This window comes from Pipistrellus kuhlii, unplaced genomic scaffold, assembly GCF_014108245.1.
Source record: "Pipistrellus kuhlii isolate mPipKuh1 unplaced genomic scaffold, mPipKuh1.p scaffold_m20_p_11, whole genome shotgun sequence".
In the NCBI taxonomy this organism is placed as follows: Eukaryota; Metazoa; Chordata; class Mammalia; order Chiroptera; family Vespertilionidae; genus Pipistrellus; species Pipistrellus kuhlii.
In genome coordinates, this window is record NW_023425416.1 from 44,229,689 (window position 1) to 44,255,791 (window position 26,103).

The window sequence follows — 26,103 nt, forward strand, 5'->3', positions numbered from 1 at the left end:
TATGGCACTGTCACTGATCTGGAAAGCATCAGCAAGCAGAACAACACATTTCTTTGCTACATAATTGTATCTTCATTTACTCAGCTTTAGTCTAATGTTTTCTAAGATCAGACTAATGTTTTTAAGGTTTATTGATAGATAAATCTGTATGGTTAATATAAAGTACATGAAATTTTGTACTGATTTATACATTTTAAAAAGTCAAAGTATAATTGATCTACAGAATGAATCTTATGCAGTGGTTTAAAAACTAGATCTTCATTGTACATGTGATGTTATTAAATATCCAAAGGCCCCAATTTGTATATAAATATTGCAGTGTCTGATTGGGCCATTGGGTGGAAATATTACTTTATTTTCAGTTAAATTCTAGAGAGTGGTTTTCAAATTTTTTTGGTTTTATAGACTTCTCTATACTCTTACAACTTACTGAGGATTCCAAAGAACTTTTGTTTATGTGGGTTATATGTAGTGAGATATTTATTGTATTAGAAATTTAAAAATGTTTGTTTAGTTTATTTAAAAATAACAGCTAGAAGCCTAATACATATTAGTTAAATACTTTTATGAAAATTACCTATATTTTCCAAAACAAAATTTTGTGTGAAAAGTGGCCTTGTTTTACATTTTTACTAATCTCATTATTTAGCTTAATAGAAGATAGATTTTATATCTGTTTTTGCATTTAATCTGTTGTGATTTAAATATATAAAGAAAATCTCCCCTCATGTAGATATGTATTTGGAAAAGAGAGGACCTCATAGGTGCTATGAAAGGGTCTCAGGACCCATGGATCTTTGGATCACTTTGAAAACTGCCACTAGATTTGCTTTTTTTTTTTTTTTTTTTTTTTTAATATATTTTATTGATTTTTTTTACAGAGAGGAAGAGAGAGGGAAAGAGTTAGAAACATCAATGAGAGAGAATCATCGATCAGCTGCCTCTTGCATAACCCCAACTGGGGATGTGCCCACAACCAAGGTACATGTCCTTGACCAGAATCGAACTCGGGACCTTTCAGTTCACAGGTCAACACTCTATCCACTGAGCCAAACCGGTTTCGGCTAGATTTGCTTTTATTCACAAGTCTTGATGATTAGATGGGAATTCTGATAAAAATTCTTTTGGTTGCCTTTTCTGTTAATTAACATTTTATTCATTTTGTAGTATAATCTGTGTTTTTTAGTTTAATATCACATGCATTTTGCAGCTTTAAAAATTTTTTTTTAAAAACTAGGATAAAGACTTAGACACTAGCTTACTTATTCATTTTCTGATGTTCTCAATCAGCATTTTAGGACTAACATTCCATTGAGGGATTGGCAACCTTTCCTCATTTCTGCATGTTTGTTTATTCCCTATAGTGGGAGTAGAAGTGGGTCTTGTTATTCTTATAGTAACATGTCCTCTGGAACAGTGCAACAAACCCGTAATGCTGCCTGGAATCTCAGAATTCTGGCTTTTGTTAGAAGGTTGGTTAATAAGGACATCAAAGATAAGGACAGGAAAAGGTGGTGAGTGGCAAAAGCAAATGCCACATTCTTCCTACCTCTTCCTAAGGATTAATTCTTTTGTTTATCTCCCTTTCTTACTACTTCAACTTTTGTGTGTGTGTGAAAAATTTTTCTTTATGTCACCCAGTGCTTTGCATATAGTTGGCAGGTGGCAGACATCCAAAATATATGATGAATGAATGGTTGGATTATTGAGCTGCTGCCAACAATTCTCACTTAACTCTTGCAGTGAGCATTTGTCTCTTTTATAATTCCCATAGATGTGAATGAACCTCATCCGAAGTGGAAAGTGAGGAGCTAGCAATAAAAGGCCTCCATGTTTTTCATTTGTCAGGAACCATAAAATTTTTGCCAGAAATATTTTCAAAGTTTTTAAAAAATAAAAATTGCCTGAGATACATTGAATTTTGCTTTGGAAGAACACAGTGTGTTCTTGCAACATTCGGTGGCAGTTTGTGCTTAGCGTCCCGTTGTTGTGTGTTGTGACCGTGGTTTTCCTGAGCACTTGCATGTTGGCAGAGACTTGTCAGCTGTGCCGATATATGCTTTCATTCTCTCCACTCACTTGTCCTTCGTTGGCAATTGCAAGATAAACTATGTAGATATTCAGAACATACTTCTTTAGCACTCACATTAAAGTCCTAGCATAGTTTCATTTGGGACACCAATTTATTGTACCTGGTTTTTGCAACATCAGAAAGCGAAATGTTTCTGGTTAGTAAGTAAACTCTCAGTGTATCCTCCTTCAGCATTGAAATGGGATTCATTATTGAAGACAGACTTCCTGTAAGGAGGTGGCTTCATTTGTGATACAGTGTAGAATCCTGAATGGGTTTAAAATATGTTTCCTATATGTGGATATATGCAATGTGTTTTAATGCCATTTTTGTAAAGGAGGACGAGAATGGAAAGCAGTTGAGTTTTTTTGTATCTGTCTGAGGTATAACATGATACATTTTGTTGAGTTAGAAGCCATCAGTAATTGCAAGGTCTAAAAATTCTGGTTTATATTATTGCTCTCCTGAACTTGATTAATGTCAGTATTCTTAGTTTTTAAAAATAATGCAAGGTAAGGGTTGTTTCTTAAATACAACTTTAAAGTTTTACCATCAAGCCCTATATATTCAAGTTGATTTATCATCTGAGGAAAAAATTGGTGCCTTAGTTCTTGCATTTGAATGAGGATATTGAATTAAAAGATCTCTAGGTAGCCTGGCTGGTATGGCTCAGTGGTTGAGTGTTGTTCCTTTATCAAGAGGTTGCTGGTTCAATTCCCGGTTAGGGCACATGCTTGGGTTGCAGGCTCAATTCCCAGTAAGGGACATACAGGAGGCAGCCAATCAGTGTTTCTATTTCTCTCTCTCCCTTCCTTTCTCTGAAATAAATGAAAACTTAAAAAAAAGAAAAAAAAAAGATCTCTAGGCATCTATAATAATAAAAGCATTAGACCTAAGGACAGCTAATCAGATCTGCTGTCCTTCTGGATGACCTTCCAGACGAAGTGGAGGCTGTGAGGGAAGCCCCGGGGTCCCAGTTGCCTGCTGGCCGCGGAGGGAAGCCCAGGTTCTGGGAGCCAGAGGGAAGCCAATGATGGCAGCAGGGGGAAGGAAGGCTGATGACATCCAAGCATTCAAAAATGTTATCATTCTTTTTTCATGTTTTCCTTTTCCACATTTAAACCTTCAGCACAAACTAAGCAGTGAGCACTCTTACAGAATCTTTCCCATAATTGATCACTTTACTTGATTTCTAAGAAATTAGGAAATGAAATTTCTTATTAGTAGTAAGAGACTTTTTTTATATTTGACATGAGAATTTGTAAAATAAATTTCTCAGTGGAGGATATGTTTGTTTAATTTTAAAGAGAGGAAGGCAGAGAGAAAGGAAAAGGAGGGAGAAACATCGATTGTGAGAGAGAAACATGCCCAACCAAAATTGAACCTGCAATCTACGTATGTGCCCTACCAGGAATCAAACTCGCAACCTTGTGACAATGCTCTAACTGAGCCACACCGGCCAGGATTTATAGTAAAGAATATCTAAATTAAACGAAGACAACATTATCTTTTTTTTAATTTTTAAAACTATATTTTATTGATTTTTTTACAGAGAGGAAGAGAGAGGGATAGAGAGTTAGAAACATCGATGAGAGAGAAACATCGATCAGCTGCCTCTTGCACACACACCCCCCCCCCCCCCCCCCCCCCCGGGGATGTACCCGCAACCAAGGTACATGCCCTTAACCGGAATCAAAATTAGGACTTTTCAGTCCGCAGGCTGATGCTCTATCCATTGAGCCAAACTGGTTTTGGCAACATTATCTTTTAAATACTTTATTTTCTAACATATTTATATCTTAAGAATTATCATCTTGCTGTTGGCATACAAATACCAGTAAAACTAGTATAGGAACCTTTAAAAATAATTTCAGCTAGTTAATGTTTCTTTGAAATTTAGAGTGTCAGCATTAGTTTTATGCTTTGGACTTATAAAATGAATAAATCAGATTTGTTTTTATATCAAAGATACATGGTTGTCTAGAGAATTTTTTGTTTAAATGGTAAGCAATGTAAATTATATTTCCCAGTTGTTAGTTGAAATGAGCCTTTTTCTTGCCTTTTTCTGAACGAATGCAATTTGCTATTAAGAAAATGCTTTAGAACAGATTCTACCTTTAGGTATGAACTTGCTGTGCTTAAACCACTCTCTATTAAGCTATGTGTAGTTAATAAAAGGACTTTTCCCCAGAGATGCCATGATTAAAGTTCCACATTTCTTATACCATCGGAAGTAAAAATGCCCTATGTATGTCAATGAACTATCCCCCCTGACATACATTTCTTGATAGGATTAAAACCTGTCTTACTAATTGATGTTTTATTTATAGTCCATCTCAGTGGCAAAGAGAAGTCTGATGTCTTCTATGAGGGCTAAAGAAAATAATCTAGAATAATAAAAGCAGTACGTTTTTACAGGGTATCATTATGCCAATAGAGAATGTGTGGGCATGTACATACATACATATACATAAATATACATACATGCATATTGTTGGTGCCAAGTTACCCAGTTGTTGCACCCAACACATCTAATTTTGTTTGATCTGGGTGAGCTGTTTGGCTTCCTTAAACTCTAGGCTAGATGTTTGTTTTTTGCAGGCCCTGAAGTTTTACTTCTTCACCTAAGAATTCTTTGCTGGTAGTACTTTTCTATACACTGATGAATTAGGTAAAGTTTTCCAGTTAATGTTCCTAGTTCACAATTTATATAGGAAGTAGGTTTCATTTCAAAATATATTGTTTAATTATGTGATTCAGCCAGTATATGTTAAAAACTATAACATTCTGTTCTTTTACTATATTGTTAACAGGTTTTTAAAAGTAAGATTCATCAAAGAATAACTTTTACATTAAAAATGTGCTAGTGAATAAATAATATTAACTAATTATTGATAATAGATAACTGCATATCAAACAAAAGAAGCAATTAAAATTACATAGTACAGAAGTAGGTATAAGCCTTTGAGTTTCTTATCCATAAGGGCAATTGGGGGCAGCGTGAGGAACATTAGTAATTAAATATTTGGTTCAGACTTCTGAGCTTCAGTTCATATACACAGTTGTACGATCCTAATCCAGAACTCAATAACAAATTGGATTCAGTGACAACATTTCTCGCGGCTTTGTTCAACCACTCAGAAGTATCTCCTGGCTTAAACACTGATGAGTTTTTTTTAACCTGTCCTGCTTCTGCTGCTCTTAGTTCTTTAAATTGAATGTAAAACACTTCAACTCAATGATAGTATTTCTTGAGATACTTGTTTTCTGCTGTTTTCATTATAGCTTTTGAGGAACTTGAAAAAGCTTTGAGTACAGCCCAAAAAACAGAAGAATCACGGAGAAAAATGAAGGCAGAAATGGATGAACAAATAAAAGCTCTTGAAAAAAAAAGTGAGGAGGAACGCACCAGTCTTCAACAGGAATTAAGTCGGGTGAAACAGGAGGTTGTTGATGTAAAGAAAGTAAGAATAATCTTAGATTGAAATGGGCTACAGTAATTAGAAAATTTGAGTATTATGCTTTTCTGACAATCTTTGACAATCTTTGAGTATAAAGAAGAGTTATTTTGTATTTTAGAACTTGACCATTTCAAGATGTTCAGGATATAGGAAAAAAGCACTCTGACAGAGAAATGCTTATTTCTTTTTGAATATGCCGTATTTTTCGGACCATAAGACGCACCGGACCATAAGACGCACCAGTTTTTAGAGAAGGGAAATGAAGAAAAAAAGATTCTGAAACAAATAGTGTCCTAAAATATTTTATGTGCATTAAAACCCAACATCACAGTCATAAACACATGTAATCAACTCTGTAAAGTAAACAGCAGCATTTAGAACCATTTTAGAGCCGGGCAAGCACACAGAGACCACACAGAGCCGGGCAAGTAAAAAAACTTTTTTTTTAAAGTATATGTGTAGGCTATATTTGGACCATAAGACGCAGGGACTTTTCCCCCCCACTTCTGGGGGGGAAAAAGTGCGTCTTATGGTCCGAAAAATACGGTACGTCCCAGAGGTAGTCTCTGCATATAATTTCTCTTTTATGTTTTAAAATCTTCTCTTTAATTTTTAAGTACAAAAGATAGCATGTTATATATGCTGCTCTATATTTTGCCTTTTCACTTAATAATCTGCCTTGGAAATTATTCTTTATCATTGGTAATTGATAATGATGCCCATTTGTTTTAATTAATTAATTTTTGTTTTTTTGTTAATCCTCACCTGAGGATATTTTCCCATCGATTTTTAGGGAGAGTGGAAGAGAAAGGGAAAGACAGAGAGAAACACTGATGTGAGAGGAACACATCAATTGGTTGCCTCTGACCAGGCCCAGGGTCTGAGGAGCCTAAGAATTCCCTGCTGGTGGTACTTTTCTATACACCGATGAATAGAATTAAGATATGTGCCTTTGACCGAATCGAACCTGGGACCCTTTCGTCCGCAAGCCAACGCTCTATCCACTGAGCCAAACCACCTAGGCCAATAATGCCCATTTGTTCTAAAGACTGCTCTGGATTTTATTATATGAATGTCTCATAATTTAATCAGTCATCTGCTAATAGATGTTTAGTATATTTTTCACTATTGCAGATGAGTATTTTTATCTGATCACATATATATTTTTTTCAGGGTAGATTTCCTAGAAATGGAATATTAGGCAGAGATTTATGTTATTTTTTAATTATTGCATAGTTGCTGCAAACTCCATGAAGGACAGTTTATATAATGTGTTAGTTTATATAATGTTCCCCCTACACAAAGATGGTATTGCCTAACTTTGTTATCTTTCCAAGCTCATTAGTTAAAAAAAGAGATATAATTATATTGTTAATGTTCATATCTCTTACCAGTATGATAAACACATTTTTATATATTTAAAAAGAATTTGTAGTTTTTCTTTTAGAGCTACCTGTTCAAATCCTTGACTCATTTTCATATTAGGTTCTTGGACTTTTTCTTACTGATTTATAGATGCTCTTTACTTATGGTGGGGATTATCTGTTCAGATATAAGATGCTGTTATCCAAATAATGTCCCTGTTTTTTACTTATTGGCTTTATGTTGTTGGTTGTTTTTGGCCATGTGGAAATTTTCCCTTTTTTAAAATGCTATTGGATTATTGTCCTTTAAAAATAGGCTCTTACTTGAGATCATTTTTGAAAATTCTATGTTTTCTTCTGGCACTTATATGTTTTTATTTTTTATGGTTAAATTTTTGGTCCAACTGGAATTTATTTAGTATAAGGAGTGAGGTAGGGAGCCAATTTTAATTTTTTCCAGATCACTACTAAATAGTCTCCAAATCACTTTTTAAAAGAATCCATGTTTCTACCTCTGACATGACATGCTATTTTTATTACATACTGAATTATTATAATGCTACATATGGGTTTTTTCCTCCCTGGATTCTCTATTATCCCACTGATTTTCCTGACCCTGTGTTGTATTACATGGTTATAATTATTCTAGTTTATAATATGTTCTATTTGATAACTTCCTCTTATTGCTATTATTTTTCAGAAGAGTATTGGCTTTTTTTACATTTTTATTTTGTCTAGTGGACCCCTCATCCTAATTTGTTAGTAATTTTATTTGATTATATTAAAATATTTATTTAGGGGAGGTTTCACATTTGTATAAGATTAAGTCTTCTGTCAGAGAAAGAAGGTCAGTAGCTTGTAAACACATTGATTTCAATAAGAGGAGGAGGAGGAGAAGGAGAAGGAGGGAGGGAGGAAGGGAGGGAGAGAAGGAGGGAGGGAGAGAGGGAGAGGGAGAGAGAGAGGGAGAGGGAGAGGGAGAGGGAGAGAGAGAGAGAAACGTGGATATGAGAGAGAAACATTGATCAGTTGCCCCCAACCAGGGATCAAACCTGCAACCTGGGTATGTGCCCTGACCAGGAATCAAACCCACCACCTTGCGTTGTACGGGACCATGCTCCAACCGACTCACAATGGCCAGGGCAAGGTTCATCGTTTTTGATAAATAGTGCATGTCTGGAAAGCTAGACATAATTAGATTGGTGCAAACTGGGCAGCTTGACTGTACTGAAGCACCATCTCTGGGAACATCCTTATTTCCTCTACTGTACTTCCCAGTTGGTGAGGAAATCCCTGCAAGATGTGGAAAGCTAGACATAATTAGATTGGTGCAGACTGGGCAGCTTGACTGTACTGAAGCACCATCTCTGGGAACATCCTTATTTCCTCTACTGTACTTCCCAGTTGGTGAGGAAATCCCTGCAAGATGTGGAAAAGGGGCATTGACCCCACAGGACTGACTACTGCAACAGCAATATTAATTGAGCAATACTTTACTGATTTTTCTTTGAACTTGTGACTTTGGTGACTTGATTTATATGGGAAGTATTTTGTTTTTTCTTCTTATCAATACAAAGTGGTAGTTTGAAAATTGATTACTGTAACAATATTATTTGGTTGTACAGTTACATATTTTATTCTGGATGTTTCATTTTAATTATCTGGCTGATTTTAGGAATCCTCAGAACAAATTGCTAAACTACAGAAGCTTCATGAAGAAGAGTTGGCCAACAAAGAGCAGGAGATGACCAAGAAGTTTCAGACCCAAGAAAGGGAATTTCAAGAGCAAATGAAAGCAGCTCTTGTAAGTATTTTGTTCTTGCTATAAGTCATCTTCACAGCATTATAAGTTGTCATCTCCTTACCCCTGGCTTCCAGGGTCAGACTACTGGCGGCATTGACCTTTGAGTCAAGAAGAGATAGGACAGAGGCAGAAAAGGGGCTGTCAGAGCTTTTCAAATGGTGAATATTGATAAATAATAAGATCAATCAAAGAAGAAGCTTTTCAGGATTGATGAGAAGGTAAAAGAGCCCAGATCATCGAAAATAATTATGTAGCTTTTATAGGAATTTTATGGTTCAAATTTATGTATTTTTTTAAATTAAATATATTTTTATTGATTTCAGAGAGGAATAGAGGGAGAGATAGAAACATCAATTATAGAGAGAATCATTGATCGGCTGTCTGCTGTGTGCCCCTTACTGGGGATCGAGCCTGTGCCCTTGATTGATTAGAAATCAGGACATGTGCCCTTGATTGGAATAGAAGTCAGGACCCTTCAGTTGTAGGCCAACGCTCTCTCCACTGAGCCAAACCAGCTCGGGAAAATTCATCTATTCTTATGTAATCCTCTGATTTTGACTGTTTTTTCATATTGGACTTGCTATTATAAAGAGTTGTTTCTCAAAAATTACATAAATTCATAATCTAGTTTCTCTGCCTAGAGTTTAAAAAGGGAACTCTGGAGCGCAGAGAAGAGGTAGTGGCAATTGTGTGATCTTTCACATTCAGCAGCGTTTTCCACAACATTTTAAGTGGTGGAAAAACAGTAGATGTAGTGGGGTTACTGGAATAAGACTTTTCATATCAATAGTAATTGTGGCAAAGACTGGCCAGACCACATTGGAAAAGGCACAGTGCATGTTCCTGTAGACTAGAGCATGGGAAGAGAGGTGAAGATACTGCCTACCTCACAGGGCTGCTGTGCAGATCAAATGAAATGTATGATTTGTATAGAAGAACTTTGGGAGTGCTGAAGATTTATGTTGGTCTAAGGTGGTTTTGCTTTTGGTACAGGAAAAATGTCAGTCAGAATATTTGAAGATCACCCATGAAAAAGAACAGCAAGAATCTCTGGCCCTGGAAGAGTTAGAGTTGCAGAAAAAAGCAATCCTCACAGAGAGTGAAAATAAACTTCAGGACATTCAGCAAGAAGCAGAGACTTACAGAACTGTAAGTTTATATAATATTCAGGTTCCAGAGCTCAAATTTGTTGAATAGGAGAACTATGTTCTCTCTCCAGTTGTAGAGAAGCTTTGTTTTACTGAGATAGATTTGCATATACATGCACTTGATTTTTTTTAAAAAATATATTTTATTGATTTTTTTACAGAGAGGAAGGGAGAGTGATACAGAGTAGAGAGTTAGAAACATTGATGAGAGAGAACCATTGATCAGCTGCCCCTTGCACGCCCCCTACTGGGGATGTGCCCGCAACCAATGTACATGCTTTTGACCGGAATTGAACCCGGGACCTTTCAGTCTGCAGGCCGACGCTCTATCCACTGAGCCAAACTAGTTTTGGCCATGCACTTGATTTTTGATAGTGATAGCTATTAATGGGAGAGGTTTGATGTTGGCTGCAGGGTGCTCCAGATGCTGCCTATAGCTGGCTGCAGTACTGTCAGCCACTCAGGCTGATTCTTTGCACTCAGACTCTACTAACATCTCCACTCCATTGCTTACTTACCCTGGTCCTTAGGAATTGGCCTCACTTTGTAGGTACCTTCCTACCTGTCCAGCTTTATCTCAGTCATGTCCTGGACATAATTTATTCTTTGTATCACACTTTAACATTTAAGTTTTTTCCATATTAAACATGGCTTTATAATAAACATATTTGTATATATGTCTCAATGTGCACATTTTTAAGGCCTTTGGGCCCATCCCTCAGGAGTATATGAAATGTTCACCTTGTTTTGAGTAAATTGATGTCATTTACTTTGACTTTTTATTCTGATTTAGATAGTGAAACAGTCACACTTACCTGTAATTCTAAACTGCTTTATTTTTCCATTTCCAACATTTATGTAAGACTAGAAGCCCAGTGCATGAACTTATGCACGGGTGAGGTCTGGACGGCCCACCACAATCAGGCTTGACAGTGGTGTGCTGGTGGTGGCCTCTGTAGCCAGCGCATCATAGTGACTGGTTGTTCCGCCATAACGGTCATTGGACTTTTATTATATAGATGGCATGATGGAGGGGAATGGTTACTCAAGCTTAGATCTTCCAATTGCTAGCTTTGGAAAATTAATTTTACCTTAATTTTATTTATGAGAGAGAGAGCGCCGAATCCTAACCACTAGACCACCAGGGACGCCTTATTTTAAAAAAATATTTTTTAATTGATTTTTTTACATAGAGGAAGGGAGAGGGATAGAGAGTTAGAAACATCGATCATCTACCTCCTGCACACTCCCCACTGGGGATGTGCCCGCAATCAAGGTACATGCCCTTGATCGGAATCGAACTCGGGACCCTTCAGTCTGCAGGCAGACGCTTATCCACTGAGCCAAACCGGTTAGGGTTACCTTAATTTTCTCACCTGTTACATGAAGAGATTGGATTTGGTAATTCCTAAAGTCTTTATCTGACATTCTGTGGCTCTGCCTTATTTAACTCCTTTTCTTTCAGAGTCAGGATTGATATTTTAATGAGGTAATAGTAATCTTTGGTAAAATTTGTATAAGTTTCTTCTTTTTTCAAGTTATCTCCTGAATAATAATTTTTGGGGATGAAAAATAATATATGTTATTTATTTTTCAAATTTAAATTATGTAAGCATAATTTATTATGTAAGCATAAAAACACAGAAAAAATACCCTTCTTTCTACCAACGGTTATTGTTATCTACTTTATAATTTATTTCTTATTGACTATCCATTAAAAATATTCTTGAAATATAGGTAGTTTAAATAGTTATCCATGTAGGTAGAAAAAGTCTGGAATTATGAGTTGGGCTTAAAATATTTTCTTTGTTATGTAATTCATTTAGGAATTGAGCACAGATTGTTCTTTCTTGTGTTTCGTATGATATGTAGAGTTACTTATCTACATTTTAATCTTTAAATAGGTGTAGACATCAGGTAATGTGTATTGTTACTGATAAATAAGATTGTACTTAATAAAAATACATTTGTTTTTATTAACAGAGAATTCTTGAATTAGAAAGTTGTTTGGAAAAAAGCTTACAAGAAAGTAAAATTCAATCACAAGATTTGGCTACTCATTTGGAAGCTGAAAAAAATAAGCACAATGAAGAAATTAAAATCATGGTTGAATTACACAAGACAGAATTGGAAAGTCTGCAGCATCAGCAGGATAACCTTTGGACTGAAAAACTCAAAAATTTAAGGCAACAGCATCAGACTGAAATGGAAAAACTTAGAGAAAAGTACGAACAGGAAAAAGAAACATTGTTGAAAGACAAAGAGAATCTCTTCCAGGCCCACATAGAAGAGATGAATGAAAGGACATTAGAAAAGCTAGATGTGAAGCAAACAGAATTGGAGTCATTATCCTCTGAACTGTCAGAAGTGTTAAAAGCCCGTGACAAGCTAGAAGAGGAACTTTCTATACTAAAGAATCAGGCAAATAAAGTGAAGCAGGAATTGGAGGCCAAGTTGGATGAACAGAAAAATCATCACCAGCAACAAGTTGATAATATTATTAAAGAGCAAGAGATGTCTATCCAGATAACTGAGAAGGCATTGAAAGATGAAATTAATCAACTTGGGCTTCTACTGAAGGAAAAGGATAAGCATTTGAAAGAGCATCAGGCTCATGTGGAGAGTTTAGAGGCAGATATTAAAAAGTCAGAAAAGGAACTCCAGCAGGCCTCTGCTAAGCTGGACCTTTTTCAGTCACACCAGAGCACCACACACGAGCAGGCAAAAGCATATGAGGAGCAGTTGGCCCAGTTACAGCAGAAGTTGTTGGATTTGGAAGCAGAAAGAACTCTTCTTACAAAACAGGTAGCTGACGTTGAAACACAAAAGAAAGATGTTTGTACTGAGTTAGACACTCACAAAATCCAGGTGCAAGATTTAAAGCAGCAACTTGAAAAACAGAATAGTGAAATGGAGGAAAAAGTAAAATCTTTAACCCAACTCTATGAGTCCCAACTTAAAGACAGTAATATAGAGCAGGAACAGACAAAGCAAATCTTAAAGGAAAAAGAAAATGTAATTTTACAAATGAGAGAAGGACAGAGCAAAGAAATCGAAACACTCAAACAGAAATTATTGGCCAAGGAGGACAGTATTAGTGTTTTGCATGAGGAATATGAAACCAAATTTAAAAATCAAGAAAAAAAGATGGAAAAAATTAAGCAGAAAGCAAAGGAGATGCAAGAAACGTTAAAGAAGAAATTGTTGGATCAGGAAGCCAAGCTTAAAAAAGAGCTTGAAAATACTGCTCTAGAGCTTAGTCAGAAAGAAAAACAGTTCAATGCCAAAATTTTGGAAATGGCACAGGCTAACTCAGCTGGAATCAATGATGCAGTGTCAAGACTAGAAACAAACCAAAGGGAGCAAATAGAAAGTCTTACTGAGGTGCATAGGCGAGAACTCAATGATGTGATCTCAGTCTGGGAGAAGAAACTTCATCAGCAAGCTGAAGATTTTCAGGAGAAACATGAAATCCAGTTACAGGAAAAAGAACAAGAGGTAGCAGAACTGAAGCAAAAGATCCTCATAATTGGGTGTGAAAAGGAAGAGATGAGCAAGGAGATAGCATGGCTGAAGGAGGAAGGTGGTAAGCAGGATACAGTAATAAAGGAGTTACAGGAACAAGTCCACCAGAAGTCTTCTCACACAAATTCTCTCTCACAAAATGAAACGAAACTGAAAGCGCAACTTGAAAAGCTGGAAGGTGACTTGAAGCATTCTCAGAAGGAAAATACTTTTCTGCAGGAGCATGTAGTCGAACTAAAGAAACTATCAGAAGAAGATAAGCTTAAGGTTTCTGAGTTGACTGACAAATTGAAAGCCACAGATGAAGAATTTCAGAGTTTAAGATCTTTACATGAAAGAAGTAAGAAAAACCTAGAAGACAAAAGCTTGGAATTCAAAAACCTGTCTGAGGATCTAGCAGCTCAGCTGGATATTTATGCTAAGAAAACTGAAGCCTTACTACAAGCTAAAACAAATGAACTAATCAACCTCAGTAATAATAAGATTAATGCAGTTCTCTCTAGAATTTCCCATTGTCAACATCACACAACTAAAGTTAAGGAGGCACTACGAATTAAAACTTGCAAAGTTTCTGAATTAGAAGCACAGCTTAGACAGCTAACAGAAGAGCAAAATACACTCAACAGTTCTTTTCAACAGGCTACCCACCAGTTAGAAGAAAAAGAAAATCAAATCAAGAGCATGAAGGCTGATATCGAAGGTCTTGAAACAGAAAAAGAAGCCCTACAGAGGGAGGGTGGCAGTCAGCAGCAGGCTGCCTCCGAAAAAGAGTCTTGTATCACACAGTTGAAGAAAGAGTTATCAGAAAACATCAATGCTGTTACATCGATGAAGGAAGAGCTTAAAGAAAAAAAATCTGAGATCAGTAGTCTTAATAAACAATTAACTGATTTGAATGCTCAACTTCAGAACAGTATCAGTTTAACTGAGAAAGATGCAGCCATTTCTTCACTAAGTGAGCGACATGATAAGGAACAGCGTGAACTGCTGGATCAAGTGCAAGATTTATCTTTGAAAGTTGAAACTCTGAGCAAAGAGAAAATTTCTGCTCTTGAACAGGTAGATCACTTATCTAACAAATTCTCAGAATGGAAGAAAAAAGCACAGTCAAAATTTACACAGTATCAAAATACTATTAAAGAATTACAGATGCAGATTGAGTTAAAAACAAAGGAAGCCAGTGAAAAGGATGAGCAGATAACTTTATTGAAGGAAGACCTTGATCAACAAAATAAAAGATTTGAATGTTTAAAGGGTGAAATGGAAGATAAGAATAACAAGATGGAGAAAAAGGAGTGTAATTTAGAGACCGAGTTAAAAATTCAAACAGCAAGAATTGTGGAATTAGAGGAGCATATTAGTCAGAAAACAAATGAAATTGAGTCCTTAAATGAAGTTCTTAAAACTTATAATCAACAAAAGGATGCTGAACAGAACGAAATGGTTCAGAAACTTCAGCACAGTCAAGAGCTAGGAGAAGAAAAGGACAACAGGGTCAAAGAAGCTGAAGAAAAGGTCTTAAGACTTGAAAAGCAAGTGGCTTTCATGAAATCTGAACTTGAAGATAAGAAGAAAGAATTGGAACATGTGAACTCAAGCGTGAAAAGCAAAGAAGAGGCGTTAAAAGCATTGGAAGATAGACTTGAGTTAGAGAGTGCTGCAAAATTAGCAGAACTGAAGAAGAAAGCTGAACAAAAAATTGCTTCCATCAAGAAGCAGTTATTATCTCAAATGGAAGAGAAAGAACAGCAGTATAAAAAAGATATGGAAAGCCATTTGAGTGAGCTAAATTCAAAATTGCAGGAAAGAGAAAAAGAAATTCACATATTGGAGGAAAAACTTAAATCAGTGGAAAGTTCACCACTGTCAGAAACACCAGTTGTACCCAGATCAGCAAAAAATGTGGCAGCATGTACTGAGCAAGAAGAAGCAGATTCCCAAGGCTGTGTGCAGAAGGCATGTGAGGAAAAAATCAGTGTTTTACAAAGAAATTTAATCGAAAAAGAAAAACTATTGCAGAGACTAGAGGAGGAAAAGAAAGAGTTCATTTCTTCTCATTCTGAAATGCAGTGCAAATACCAGGAGCTCTTAATAAAGCTAGAGCATGCTGAAACAAAGCAACACGAGGATCAAGTTATGATTAGTCATCTTAAAGAAGAACTTGAAGGAAAAAGCAAATATTCCATGGAAGAAGGAGGAGGTAAACATAACATAGGGGCAAAGCAAAACTTGGAAAATGTGCTTGACAATGTCCAGAAAACCCTCCAGGAGAAGGAACTAACCTGCCAGGTTTTGGAGCAAAAGATAAAAGAGCTGGATGCCTACCTACTAAGAGAGAAGGAAGAACATAGAGTTGAAATGGAAGCGTTGACCTCAAAATATGAGAAACTACAGGCTTTGCAACAACAGAGGGATGGAAAACATGAAGCCATAGACATTTTGGAAGAAAGTGCTGAAGAAAAGTCCAAATCTTATGTGGTCCAACCCAAATCGCTTAGTAACATGGAGACTGAGCACAATGACCTGGAGTTTAAATTAGCAGCGGCAGAGCAGGAGAAGCAGAAGCTGAGCAAGGAGATTGTGAAGTTGCAGAAAGATCTTCGAATGTTGCGGAAGGAGCATCAGCAAGAATTGGATATAACAAAGAAAGAGCATGAACAAGAAATGGAAGAGAAAATCAAGTAAGTTTTTTTTTTTTTTTAACACGAATATTTTTAAGGCAGTCCTTCTTAAGTAAAGCCCCCTTTTTGTGCCTAATACAATTAAGTTTCACCTACCTGAAGTATTAATAAATCAAATAAGTTAAATACTGAGGAGAAATAAGAACAATTCCAGGCAGAGGCAATGTTTCTCCATGTCCATTTAGGGGGAAAAACTTTTATTTTTCCTGTAAGATCAAGGAATTTTAAGTTGAACAGAAAAAATTTCATATTTCCACAACCATTCTGTAGAGATACTCATAGTTTACATATCCTTCCAAAGTTTACTGTGATAGACACACATGCACACTCATACACACACTTGCACTCACATACTGACACATGCATACACAGACTCACACACTCATGTGTGCCCTACTGAGATCAGATTGTATGCACTGTTAAGAAGACTGGATAGCTCTTTACAACTTCTTTTTTTGCGTGGCATTCGTTAACCTTGTATTTTGTTGTCCAGGCAGGAGCAGGAAGATCTTGAATTGAAGCACAATTCCGCATTGAAACAGCTGGTGAGGGAGTTCCATACACAGCTGGCACAAAAGGAACAGGAGCTGGAAACAACTCTAAAAGAAACCATCGGTGAGGAAACATTTAAATTCAGTAAAGAACAAATCAACCGAAGGACTTGTGTACATGCATATAAGTACAACCAATGGATACAAAACCCTAGGGAGGGAGGGGATGTTTAAGGCGGGGCGGCAATGGTAAGATATGTACACAGATAATAATAATAATTAAAAAAGAACAAATCAGTATTAGCAGAGACTATTTGTAATGTAAGCTCAGACTTTTTGTATTGTGCTAGGTGCTTTAAGTAATTAAATTGGAGAAAAATTATTCTTGCCCAAGATAGTTCTGTAATGGGAACTTTCGTTGCCTGGCTGTGGCTTGCCTTACTGAGAGGAGGAGTAGGTAAATGAACCTGAAAACATTAGCAAATTAATTGCCTTGTAAAGACACATCTGCTCTGTGAGAAGGGCACATTGGTCAGTTGATTTTTATAAAATTTTATTTGGAACTTGGATTCTTACTAAAATTGGGACATAGATATTAATTCTTACCTAATGTGTTTTCTTGTGTGTGTCCATTTTTTATTTATTAGATAAAGCCCAGGAAGTGGAGGCTGAACTTTTGGAAAATCATCAGGAAGAGACAAATCAGTTATATAAAAAAATTGCAGACAAAGAAGATGATCTAAAAAGAACAGCTAGAAGATACGAAGAAATCCTTGATGTATCTTATTTTCTCTATTTTGAAATTTAGCTGTAAGATATTTCATGGTAGTGCTAAAGAAGATTGGGCTTGGGCTGTCAGATTTCCTGTTGTGTGTGTATGTGTTTAATGTAGACATTTGTTATTTGTTTATTTTTAAATATATTTTTATTGATTTCAGAGAGGAAGGGAGAGGGAAAGAGATAGAAACATCCATGATGAGAGAGAATCATGGATAGGCTGCCTCCTGCAAGTCCCTTACTGGGGACCAAGCCCACAACCTGGGCATGTGCCCTTGACTGGAATTGAACTGGGACCTTTCAGTTTGCAGGCTGACACTCTATCCACTGAGCCAAACCAGCTAGGGCTGTTTTCTTGGTTTAATATTATCCAAATTTGTGTTTCTACACTGTATGCAGATTTATAAGGAGTCTAATTGATTTCTGCCAAGACTATAGTTCCTGATCAAATTCTGGTAACTAAAAAGTATAGTCCCATTGGCAGGTATTGGAGCAATAGAGTTACTAAAGGAAATAATTTATTCCCTTAGTGGTCTTTCTCCCAAAGTTAGGCTAAATTGTGAGAGAACTAGACTAAGCAATGAGAGCTTGTGCTTGAATAAAGTTTAAATGTATATTTTAGTGTGACTTCTTAGCTAGGCTGGGATCTTTCCAGAAGAGCCAGTTAGCTTTATTTCATCCCTACCCAATTTACATGTGTGGGGGTTTTTTTTAGTTTTGTTGGTTTCAAGGGATAAAAAAGATGGGGGGGAAATGGAGTGCATCAGCCAGATTTTTTATATTTAGTGGAAGAGTACTTCAATGTGCTTATTTCACTAATTGTGGATTATCATTGTTATTTTTGTGTGTGAAGATAAGCTATGAATGCAAGTGAGGGACTCCAGAACATTTTAAATTGTAAAACAATGTAAATTATTATTTTTGGGGTTGCAGATTATTTAGTTACTCCAAGCCTTATTTGATAAACCATTTGTGATTAAGAATGCATAAATCAGAGAATCATGCCTCAATGGATTATGGCAGCAATAGAAGTCTCAGCCAGGAATAGATTATAATAATTTTTAAAAAAATATATTTTATTGATTTTTTACAGAGAGGAAGGGAGAGAAATAGAGAGCTAGAAACGTCGATGAGAGAGAAACATCGACCAGCTGCCTCCTGCACATCCCTCACCGGGGATGTGCCCACAACCAATGTACATGCCCTTGACCGGAATCGAACCCGGGACCTTTCAGTCGGCAGACCGATGCTCTACCACTGAGCCAAACCGGTTTCGGCAGATTATAATAATTTTTAATGTAATTAAAAAGGCTGGAATTCCAGGATATGACACATGCATATAAATGCCACCTTTTTATACTTTTTGAGCTTTAGATCTCATTATGAAAAGATTGGAATAATTTCACATTTTCTTATACTTTCATAGAGCACTTTGCAGGGGGTAAACTGTACCACAGCTATAGAGTTCCCTTTTATGAACTTCTCTGTTTCTGGATGTGTGGGGTAGCAGAAGGTAGATTTTCCTAGGTGATAACAAATGTGTAGGTAGAGGGATGAGGGGTGAGGGAGCAGGAAGAGAAGTTAGCCTTTGATATGGTTAATCCTTGAAAATCTGTTTACTACAGAAAATTAAGGCAATGGTCCTTCAAGCTTTGTGCTTAGGGTAGCAAAGCAATTGGGCAGGAAGTGGAGGGTGGCAAAGGAATTGGGTTCGCTCTCCCCCAAGTCCCTTTCTGTGTCTTAGACCAGCACTGTCCATTGGAAATATAATGCAAACCACAAATATGAGCCACATATGTAATTAGACGTTTTAGTAGCCACATTAAAGAAATAAGTAGAATTTAATTTTAATATTTTACTTAATCATAGAAAAATGTTATCTTGTTAACATGTAATCAATATAAAAATTACATATGAATTAAATTTTGGTATCAATATGTTTTCACATAGCTAATTGTCATATTAAAATCTGGGCCTAGCTGAATAAGTAGCTAAGAGATGATCCTTTCAAGTAAGGCTAAGCCATCCACACAGGATATGCAATGGCAGAATGAAAACAGAATCCCAAGACTGGGCAGTGAAGTATATACAACAATTTCTGGTTAATGGCATTTTAGATGGTGACTAGGTTAAAGTGTGCCTCTGGGGAGATGCTAAAGGAGATTCCCTGCTTTCCTTCTGCTGAGAGAAGGGGTTCGTTCTTTTTCAGGTGATCTAAATTCATGACAAGCGGTATTTAAAATTAGGTTTTCCGTGTATCCCATGGTGGTTCATTGCCTTATTTTGTGCCATGGGGCCTATCTGGTTTTACTTGTTTTTTGAGACTGTTCCTTGGTTCTGGCAAGTCAGAAACCTATTTACGGTTGTTTTTCCTATTTAGACTCTTACTTAGCAGACATTTGTCCTATTGTCATTACTTAAATTTGATCAATATTGCAATTCCAAGTGTTCTTTTAGCACAGACGTGACTCAAAAATGTTTAGGTGTGTTTTGTGTGTGTTTTTTTTTTTTTTTTTCTACAGAGATAGTTTTCTCTATACTGTGTTGTCTCCTGTGTTCTTTTTAATGTTTATTAACATTTTTTTTTTTTTAATTCTAAAGGCTCGTGAAGAAGAAATGACTGCAAAAGTAATGGACCTGCAGACTCAACTTGAGGAGCTGCAGAAGAAATACCAGCAAAGGCTGCAGCAGGAAGAAAACCCTGGCAATGATAAAGTGAGAGGAATAGGATTTGGCGTCACACGTTTCTTGAAAATATCATTTCCAGTTTTTGACTCCCTTACTAACACACATACCTACCTCATTTAATCCTAACAAAAACCTGGCCTTTATTTTATAGACAGTGAGACTAAGGCTCAAGGGGGTTAAATAAAATGTCCACGCTCATACAATCAATATTGTTTTTGGGAATTTAAACTCAACCTGCCAGACTTTAAAGCCTAGCCATTTTGGTTATACTAGTACTTCTCAGCTTGTTCCATGGAAAAAACAGCAGAGGAAAGTGAACCCCACAGTTCAGAGGCATAGCTAACATGTTCTATAGAGAGTGTGATAATTTTCAGTGTTTATATTTTTGTGTTAAAAATTCATGTGAATTTTAATGCTATTCTATAATATAGCTTTGTATTATGTCACTTAGAAATTTTTTTAGTCATATACCACTAAGAAAAACAATTCCTGCCCTGGCTGAGTGGCTCAGTTGTTTGGAGTATCTTCTGGTACACCAAAAAGATGTCAGGTTCAATTCCCGGTCAGGACACATACTCATTGTGGTGTGTATGGGAGGCAACTGATTGCTATTTCTTTCTCACATTGATGTTTTTCTTTCTCTCTCTAAATATCAATAACAATATATCCTTGGGTGAGTTCTACAAAAAAAAAGCACAACACTTTCTATTTTTCTCCTTGGTTATTGGGTCAGATACAAATGTAATAGGATTATTTTGAAATATTGGACTGAATTCAAAGAGATCTGGTACTGTGTATCAAAGCATTTTTATAATTCCAATCTTTTTTTTTTTTTTTAAACCTCTCCTGAGGACATGCTTAGAGAGAAAAAGGGAGAAGGAAAGAGAAACATCAATCTGCTGCCTCATGCACATGTCCTGACTGTGAGATTGAGTCCACAACCTAGGCATGTGCCCTGTGCAGGAATCGAACCTGAAACCTTTTGGTTTACCGACAATGGTGAACAAACCGAGCCACTCTGGCTGGGCAATCCCCGTCTTTAAGTGAAGTGGATTCTATGAAAGATGAGCCATATTTACCCTGTGGCTTCTGTCCCATTGTGCGCCCCAATAATGTACACTCACAGGGCATGTAGACTTGAGTTTGAGAATCCTGTCAGTGTACCATTCTGCTTCCGAAAATATTCTCACTCATCCAGCATAGTCTTTTCATAGCACTGTCATGAGGGTCTTGAGAAAATAGGTAGGTGCTATTCATGTCTTCATTGTTGAAAGTTATAGATAATTCATTACAGAATGTTAGTTACCAGGTAACAATTTTTCAGACACCATTTACATGGATAACCTTCCCAAACTAGAGAAGAAGAAGCCTGGATAAAGGGCTTTGCTATTTTGAGCCATTTGGTACCTAAATTTTATTTATTAGAACTGAGCAAGCTAAATGGGCTTTTCTCTGTTTCTTTAATAGTTACTAAGTTGTTTTGGTATATTTCCCCCCCCCATTTGATCATGATGTGAATAAGTCAGGTGATATAAAATATTACTTCTTATGAGAATACATGTTTTTTTCTTTGGTATCAAAATAAATATTCAAGTTATATATAGTGACAGTTTGATTTGTGTTGGGATGCCATAGATTATGTAAAGATTATGAGATTAATATTCATGTTTTCTGAGTCCTTTACCTTGTGTCATAAGAAAGGAGATAAAATAGTCTTAATTTTTATTCCTACTCTAAGAAATACCTTTTTAAATTCATTCTTCATAAATTTTTATCCTCTTCCTTCTCGAGCATCTTTTGTTGTTTCTGTGAAATCTTAAATTACATATCAGTACTGAGTTCAATGAAAAATAATTTGTGATTATAGTTCAGAGTGGATTCCCATAAATAGTTGTTTAGATGTTTCCTTAAAGGGCTTATATGCTTCAGATAGATGTTAATATGTTTAATTTTTACAAATTATACAAATAATACATGAATATATTCTTGTTGTTAAGGAGTCAGATAATACACCTCCCCTGCTAAGTAGTAATCATCATTAGAAGTTCCATGAGTGGCCTGCCAGGTTTTTTTCTTGTATTTACCAATGTTTATGTATATTCACAGTATAATAATGTGTATAGCAAAATAGAACAGGTTTAAAAGCAAATATATCAGGTAATCTCATTTCAAATCTGACCACTCTCTTAAGCCTATAATATTGAATTTTTTTTCCTTTAATTTCATATTACTCTATTTTATTGTTTCTTAAAAATGTCATTGTATACATTCATTTTTTTTTCTTTTCTATTTTCAGGCAACAATATTGGAGCTACAGGTAAGACTAAATCTTCATTGAATTTCACTGAAGGTAGTGCATTTTTAGGAGTATTCTGTGTTTTAAGTTAAAACATGAAGAGACTATTTTTAATTTTTTAAAATTCCCAAGCAGTATAGAAAAGTATCTGGACAGTGATGAAACTCATATGCATTTCACACATGATTTTTTTGTTCTTTCAGACACAACTAGCACAGAAGACTAGTCTGATCAGTGACTCAAAGTTGAAAGAGCAGGAGTTCAGAGAACAGGTACAGGTCTAATTGGTGCCTTTTATTTGAACTACCTTCCTTAATTTATGTTAGTATGTACTTGGGTCTCTTTTAACTAATTAAAAAATAACTGATTTAATAGTTGACTATGCAATTTTCTTTTACATTTATAGAGGATATCTCTCTAAATTCATGATTATATATACCTAAACAAGAACATTTGCATCTTATTTCTAATGCTTAACATTTTGGATACAAATTTGTGTTTAATTTGTAATAACTTAAAATTCTGAAAAAGTTTTTTTGCTTTTATCAGAGGGAAAACACACTGACATCAATCTTTATTACTTTTTTTTTTCTAGTAGCTAGATTATCTTGACTCACTATGATTTATCCACGTTATCCATAATTTGAGTTAAATAGGACCATGTGTGTACACCTAGAAGGATGCACAGAACATAGAAACACCACTATATGTGTATCTGTGGTGCATGATCTTTAGTGGTCTTTTTCCAAACTGGAGGAATAGTGAGTCAGATCAGCAGGCTATGTTTGAAGGCTAAGGATATTCCAGTTTTCTTAAAATTTGAATATATAAAAATCTTGATAATTATTAGAACTAAGTGATGGATGGATATAGGGCATTAATTGTTCTATATATTGAATATGTTTGAAAATTTTCATAATATACATTTTTTAAATTTATAAAGATAGGTATAATAAGTCATCACTTAACATTTTCAATGGGTTCTCGTGCAACTTTAAGCAAAATGACATTTAGTGAAATCAGTTTTACCATAGGCTGATTAAATAGTTAAGTTGCTGTGGCATATTTCTGATCACAAAAATATTACCAAACTTCTAAAGACCCAAAAAATTTTGAATAGTGAAGGCTGAAATAAATGTGAGATATTTATATCTATATATCTATATATCTATATCTATATATTTAAGATAGATTAATAAAAACAAGTAAAGTTCTTTTCCAACCCTCTTATTCCAGTTCATGGTTGTGGGTGGCCGGAGCCTGTCCTTGCAGTTCAGGGCCCAATGCGGGAACCAACCTGAGGCATGCCCTTCCATCGCAGGACACACTCACACCCACACCTTACTCAGTCTGGGACAGTGTAGACAGTCCTACTGTGCACATCTTTGGGATGGGGGAGGAAAGAAAACCCACATAGACATGGAAAGAATATATCAACTCCACACAGTGAGCCCCACCAGGAATTGAATTTTTTCCTCATCAATGCTATAACAAGAAGTTGAATGAAACAACACTATTTGAGGACTAAGTTCCAGTTTTACATTATTTTTTTCTAGTTTTTAGTGCTGTAACTTTTCTCATCTATTTTCAAGGTTATTGCTTTAAACCATCCTCAAATCTTCAAACTGTCCTAACATAACATAAGTTTTTATATTAGTTATATTTATAGTGATAAAATACATATAACAGCATTGACTATTTGAACCATTTTTTAAAAAATCCTGACCTGAGGATATTTTTTCCATTGACTTCTAGAGGGTAGAAAGGAAGAAGGTGGGGGAAAGAGAGAGAGGATAAGAGGGGGGTGGAAAAACAGACGTCAATGTGAGAGAGACACATTGATTGGTTGCCTCCCGCACTTGCCCCAACAAGGGGTAGGGAATCTGTGACGGAGATACATGCCCTTGGCTGGATATTGAATCCACAACCCTTTGGTTCAAGGGCTGATGCTCCAAACACTGAGAAAGACTGACCAGGGCCATTTGAGCCATTTTTAAAAGCATACAATTCATTGACATTTCGTTCATTCACAACACCATTCATTTCATCACCCCAAAAAGACTCTTATTTTTTGAACAGTCACTCTTTAGTACCTTCTCCCTCAGCCCCCTAATTTGCTTTCTGAGTCTGTGTGTTTGCCTGTTCTGTTTACTATAAATAAAATCATATAACCCATGGTCTTTTTTATTGGGCTTCTTTTAGGTAGCATGATGTTAAGATTCATCCATGTTGTAGCATGTATCAGTACTACATTCCTTTTTATGGCTGAGTAATATTTGTTCTCAGTGCTTTTGGTGTCATATCTAAGAAACCATTTGTATTTTATCTCTCTATATTCTGTTTTTGGGATAAAAAAATCTAGTGGATACAGCAGTCTTTTTCTTCTTCTTCTTTACACATTTTGTCTCCATGTGAATTTTATGATGTGATTAAAATATTTGTTATTTTTAGATTCACAATTTAGAAGATCGTTTGAAGAAATATGAAAAGAACGTATATGCAACAACTGTGGGGACACCTTACAAAGGTAAGAATGATCTCTCATATGATGTTACCACGTTGTTGGTAGATTTATGGATGATTTTTATTTTTGTTTTTGTTAATCCAATTTTTTTTTTTTACAATGAATATATTTACTTTTGTGATTCACCAATAATAGCTGGTTTTAAGGAAAGAATAGCAGAGTCTAAAACAAAATTCATGCATATTTGTTGTTTAAAAATTCAAATTTAGTGTATAAGTAAAACAGCAAAATCCTACTTTAGTCTCCATTCCCCAATGGACCTAGTTGACAATTTATGTATATTTTTCCAGACTTCTGTATGTGTGCAAACATTTATTTAATCCACTACATGCAGGCATATACAGTTATATATTTTACATGCTTCTGTTTTTTACTATTACAATAAAGATGTAATTACTACAATTTAAACCAGGATTTAAGGAGATACAACATAATTTTTAATTAAATTAAATAAGGACTTGCTTTGGATTCTTTCCAAAATGCTTTTTAAAAACAAGGGAAAACCAGTTAGGAAGTGTCCTATAGCTCACTGCAGAGAAGACTCCTGCTACAAAGATCAGTTGCTACAGTTAGGTCAGCATATGTGATTTTCAGCATAGAGTTGTTGAGTCATTGCTCAGCAGTGCAGAGAAACAGAACTGCTTCTCTTTGGTAGTTTCAACTTAAGGATGTGCCCATAACCAATGTACATGCCCTTAACCGGAATCGAGCCTGGGACTTTTCAGTCTGCAGACCTACGCTCTATCCACTGAGCCAAACTGATTTTGGCAAAAATTGATTGTTAATTTTAAATTTTAATCATCATTGTAGAATAGCTGAAGCCAACACATAATACTTCAGATTTAAGGAATCTTTGTATAGTCTTTTAAAATTGTCATACCAAAAGAAAGAGGAGGAGGAGATGGAAGAGGAAAAATGTGAGAAATAAGGTTGCTATAATAATTTTTGTTTTCTCTTACAAAATGGAATACTTCATGTTTACACAATACAATACAATACCATGCAAAAAATATAATTAATACAAGAAAGTGCATCTATTTGTTCAATTATGTGTTGTTTTTTCAGTTTGCCTGTTTTCTAAGTTTATCTAGTTTTGTCTACAATTTGACCTGTTTTTTATTTACAGGTGGCAATTTGTACCGTACTGATGTCTCACTCTTTGGAGAACCTACTGAATTTGAGTATTTGCGAAAAGTGCTTTTTGAGTATATGATGGGTCGAGAGACTAAGGTATAAATCATATCTATGATTTGGCATGTAGTTTAATTTAAAA

The 26,103-nt window shown here is 35.6% G+C and overlaps 1 protein-coding gene across 11 annotated transcripts in view; it reads left to right on the top strand.

Moving 5' to 3' along the window:
• GOLGA4 (golgin A4) overlaps positions 1-26,103 on the top strand; it is a 73,831-nt gene that overhangs the window by 35,234 nt on the left and 12,494 nt on the right. For 9 of the 11 annotated variants that reach the window (XM_036431793.2, XM_036431790.2, XM_036431791.2 and 6 more), the window contains 11 exons: positions 5,357-5,535; positions 8,572-8,700; positions 9,694-9,849; positions 11,832-16,054; positions 16,548-16,669; positions 17,193-17,323; positions 19,924-20,037; positions 22,307-22,327; positions 22,510-22,578; positions 24,758-24,833; positions 25,957-26,060. In XM_036431793.2, coding sequence (XP_036287686.1) covers positions 5,357-5,535; positions 8,572-8,700; positions 9,694-9,849; positions 11,832-16,054; positions 16,548-16,669; positions 17,193-17,323; positions 19,924-20,037; positions 22,307-22,327; positions 22,510-22,578; positions 24,758-24,833; positions 25,957-26,060 — 5,324 coding nt within the window. Of the gene's footprint in view, positions 1-5,356; positions 5,536-8,571; positions 8,701-9,693; positions 9,850-11,831; positions 16,055-16,547; positions 16,670-17,192; positions 17,356-19,923; positions 20,039-22,306; positions 22,328-22,509; positions 22,579-24,757; positions 24,834-25,956; positions 26,061-26,103 lie in introns of those variants that run through there. The other 2 variants (XM_036431798.2, XM_045579412.1) reach the window with 2 other exon arrangements.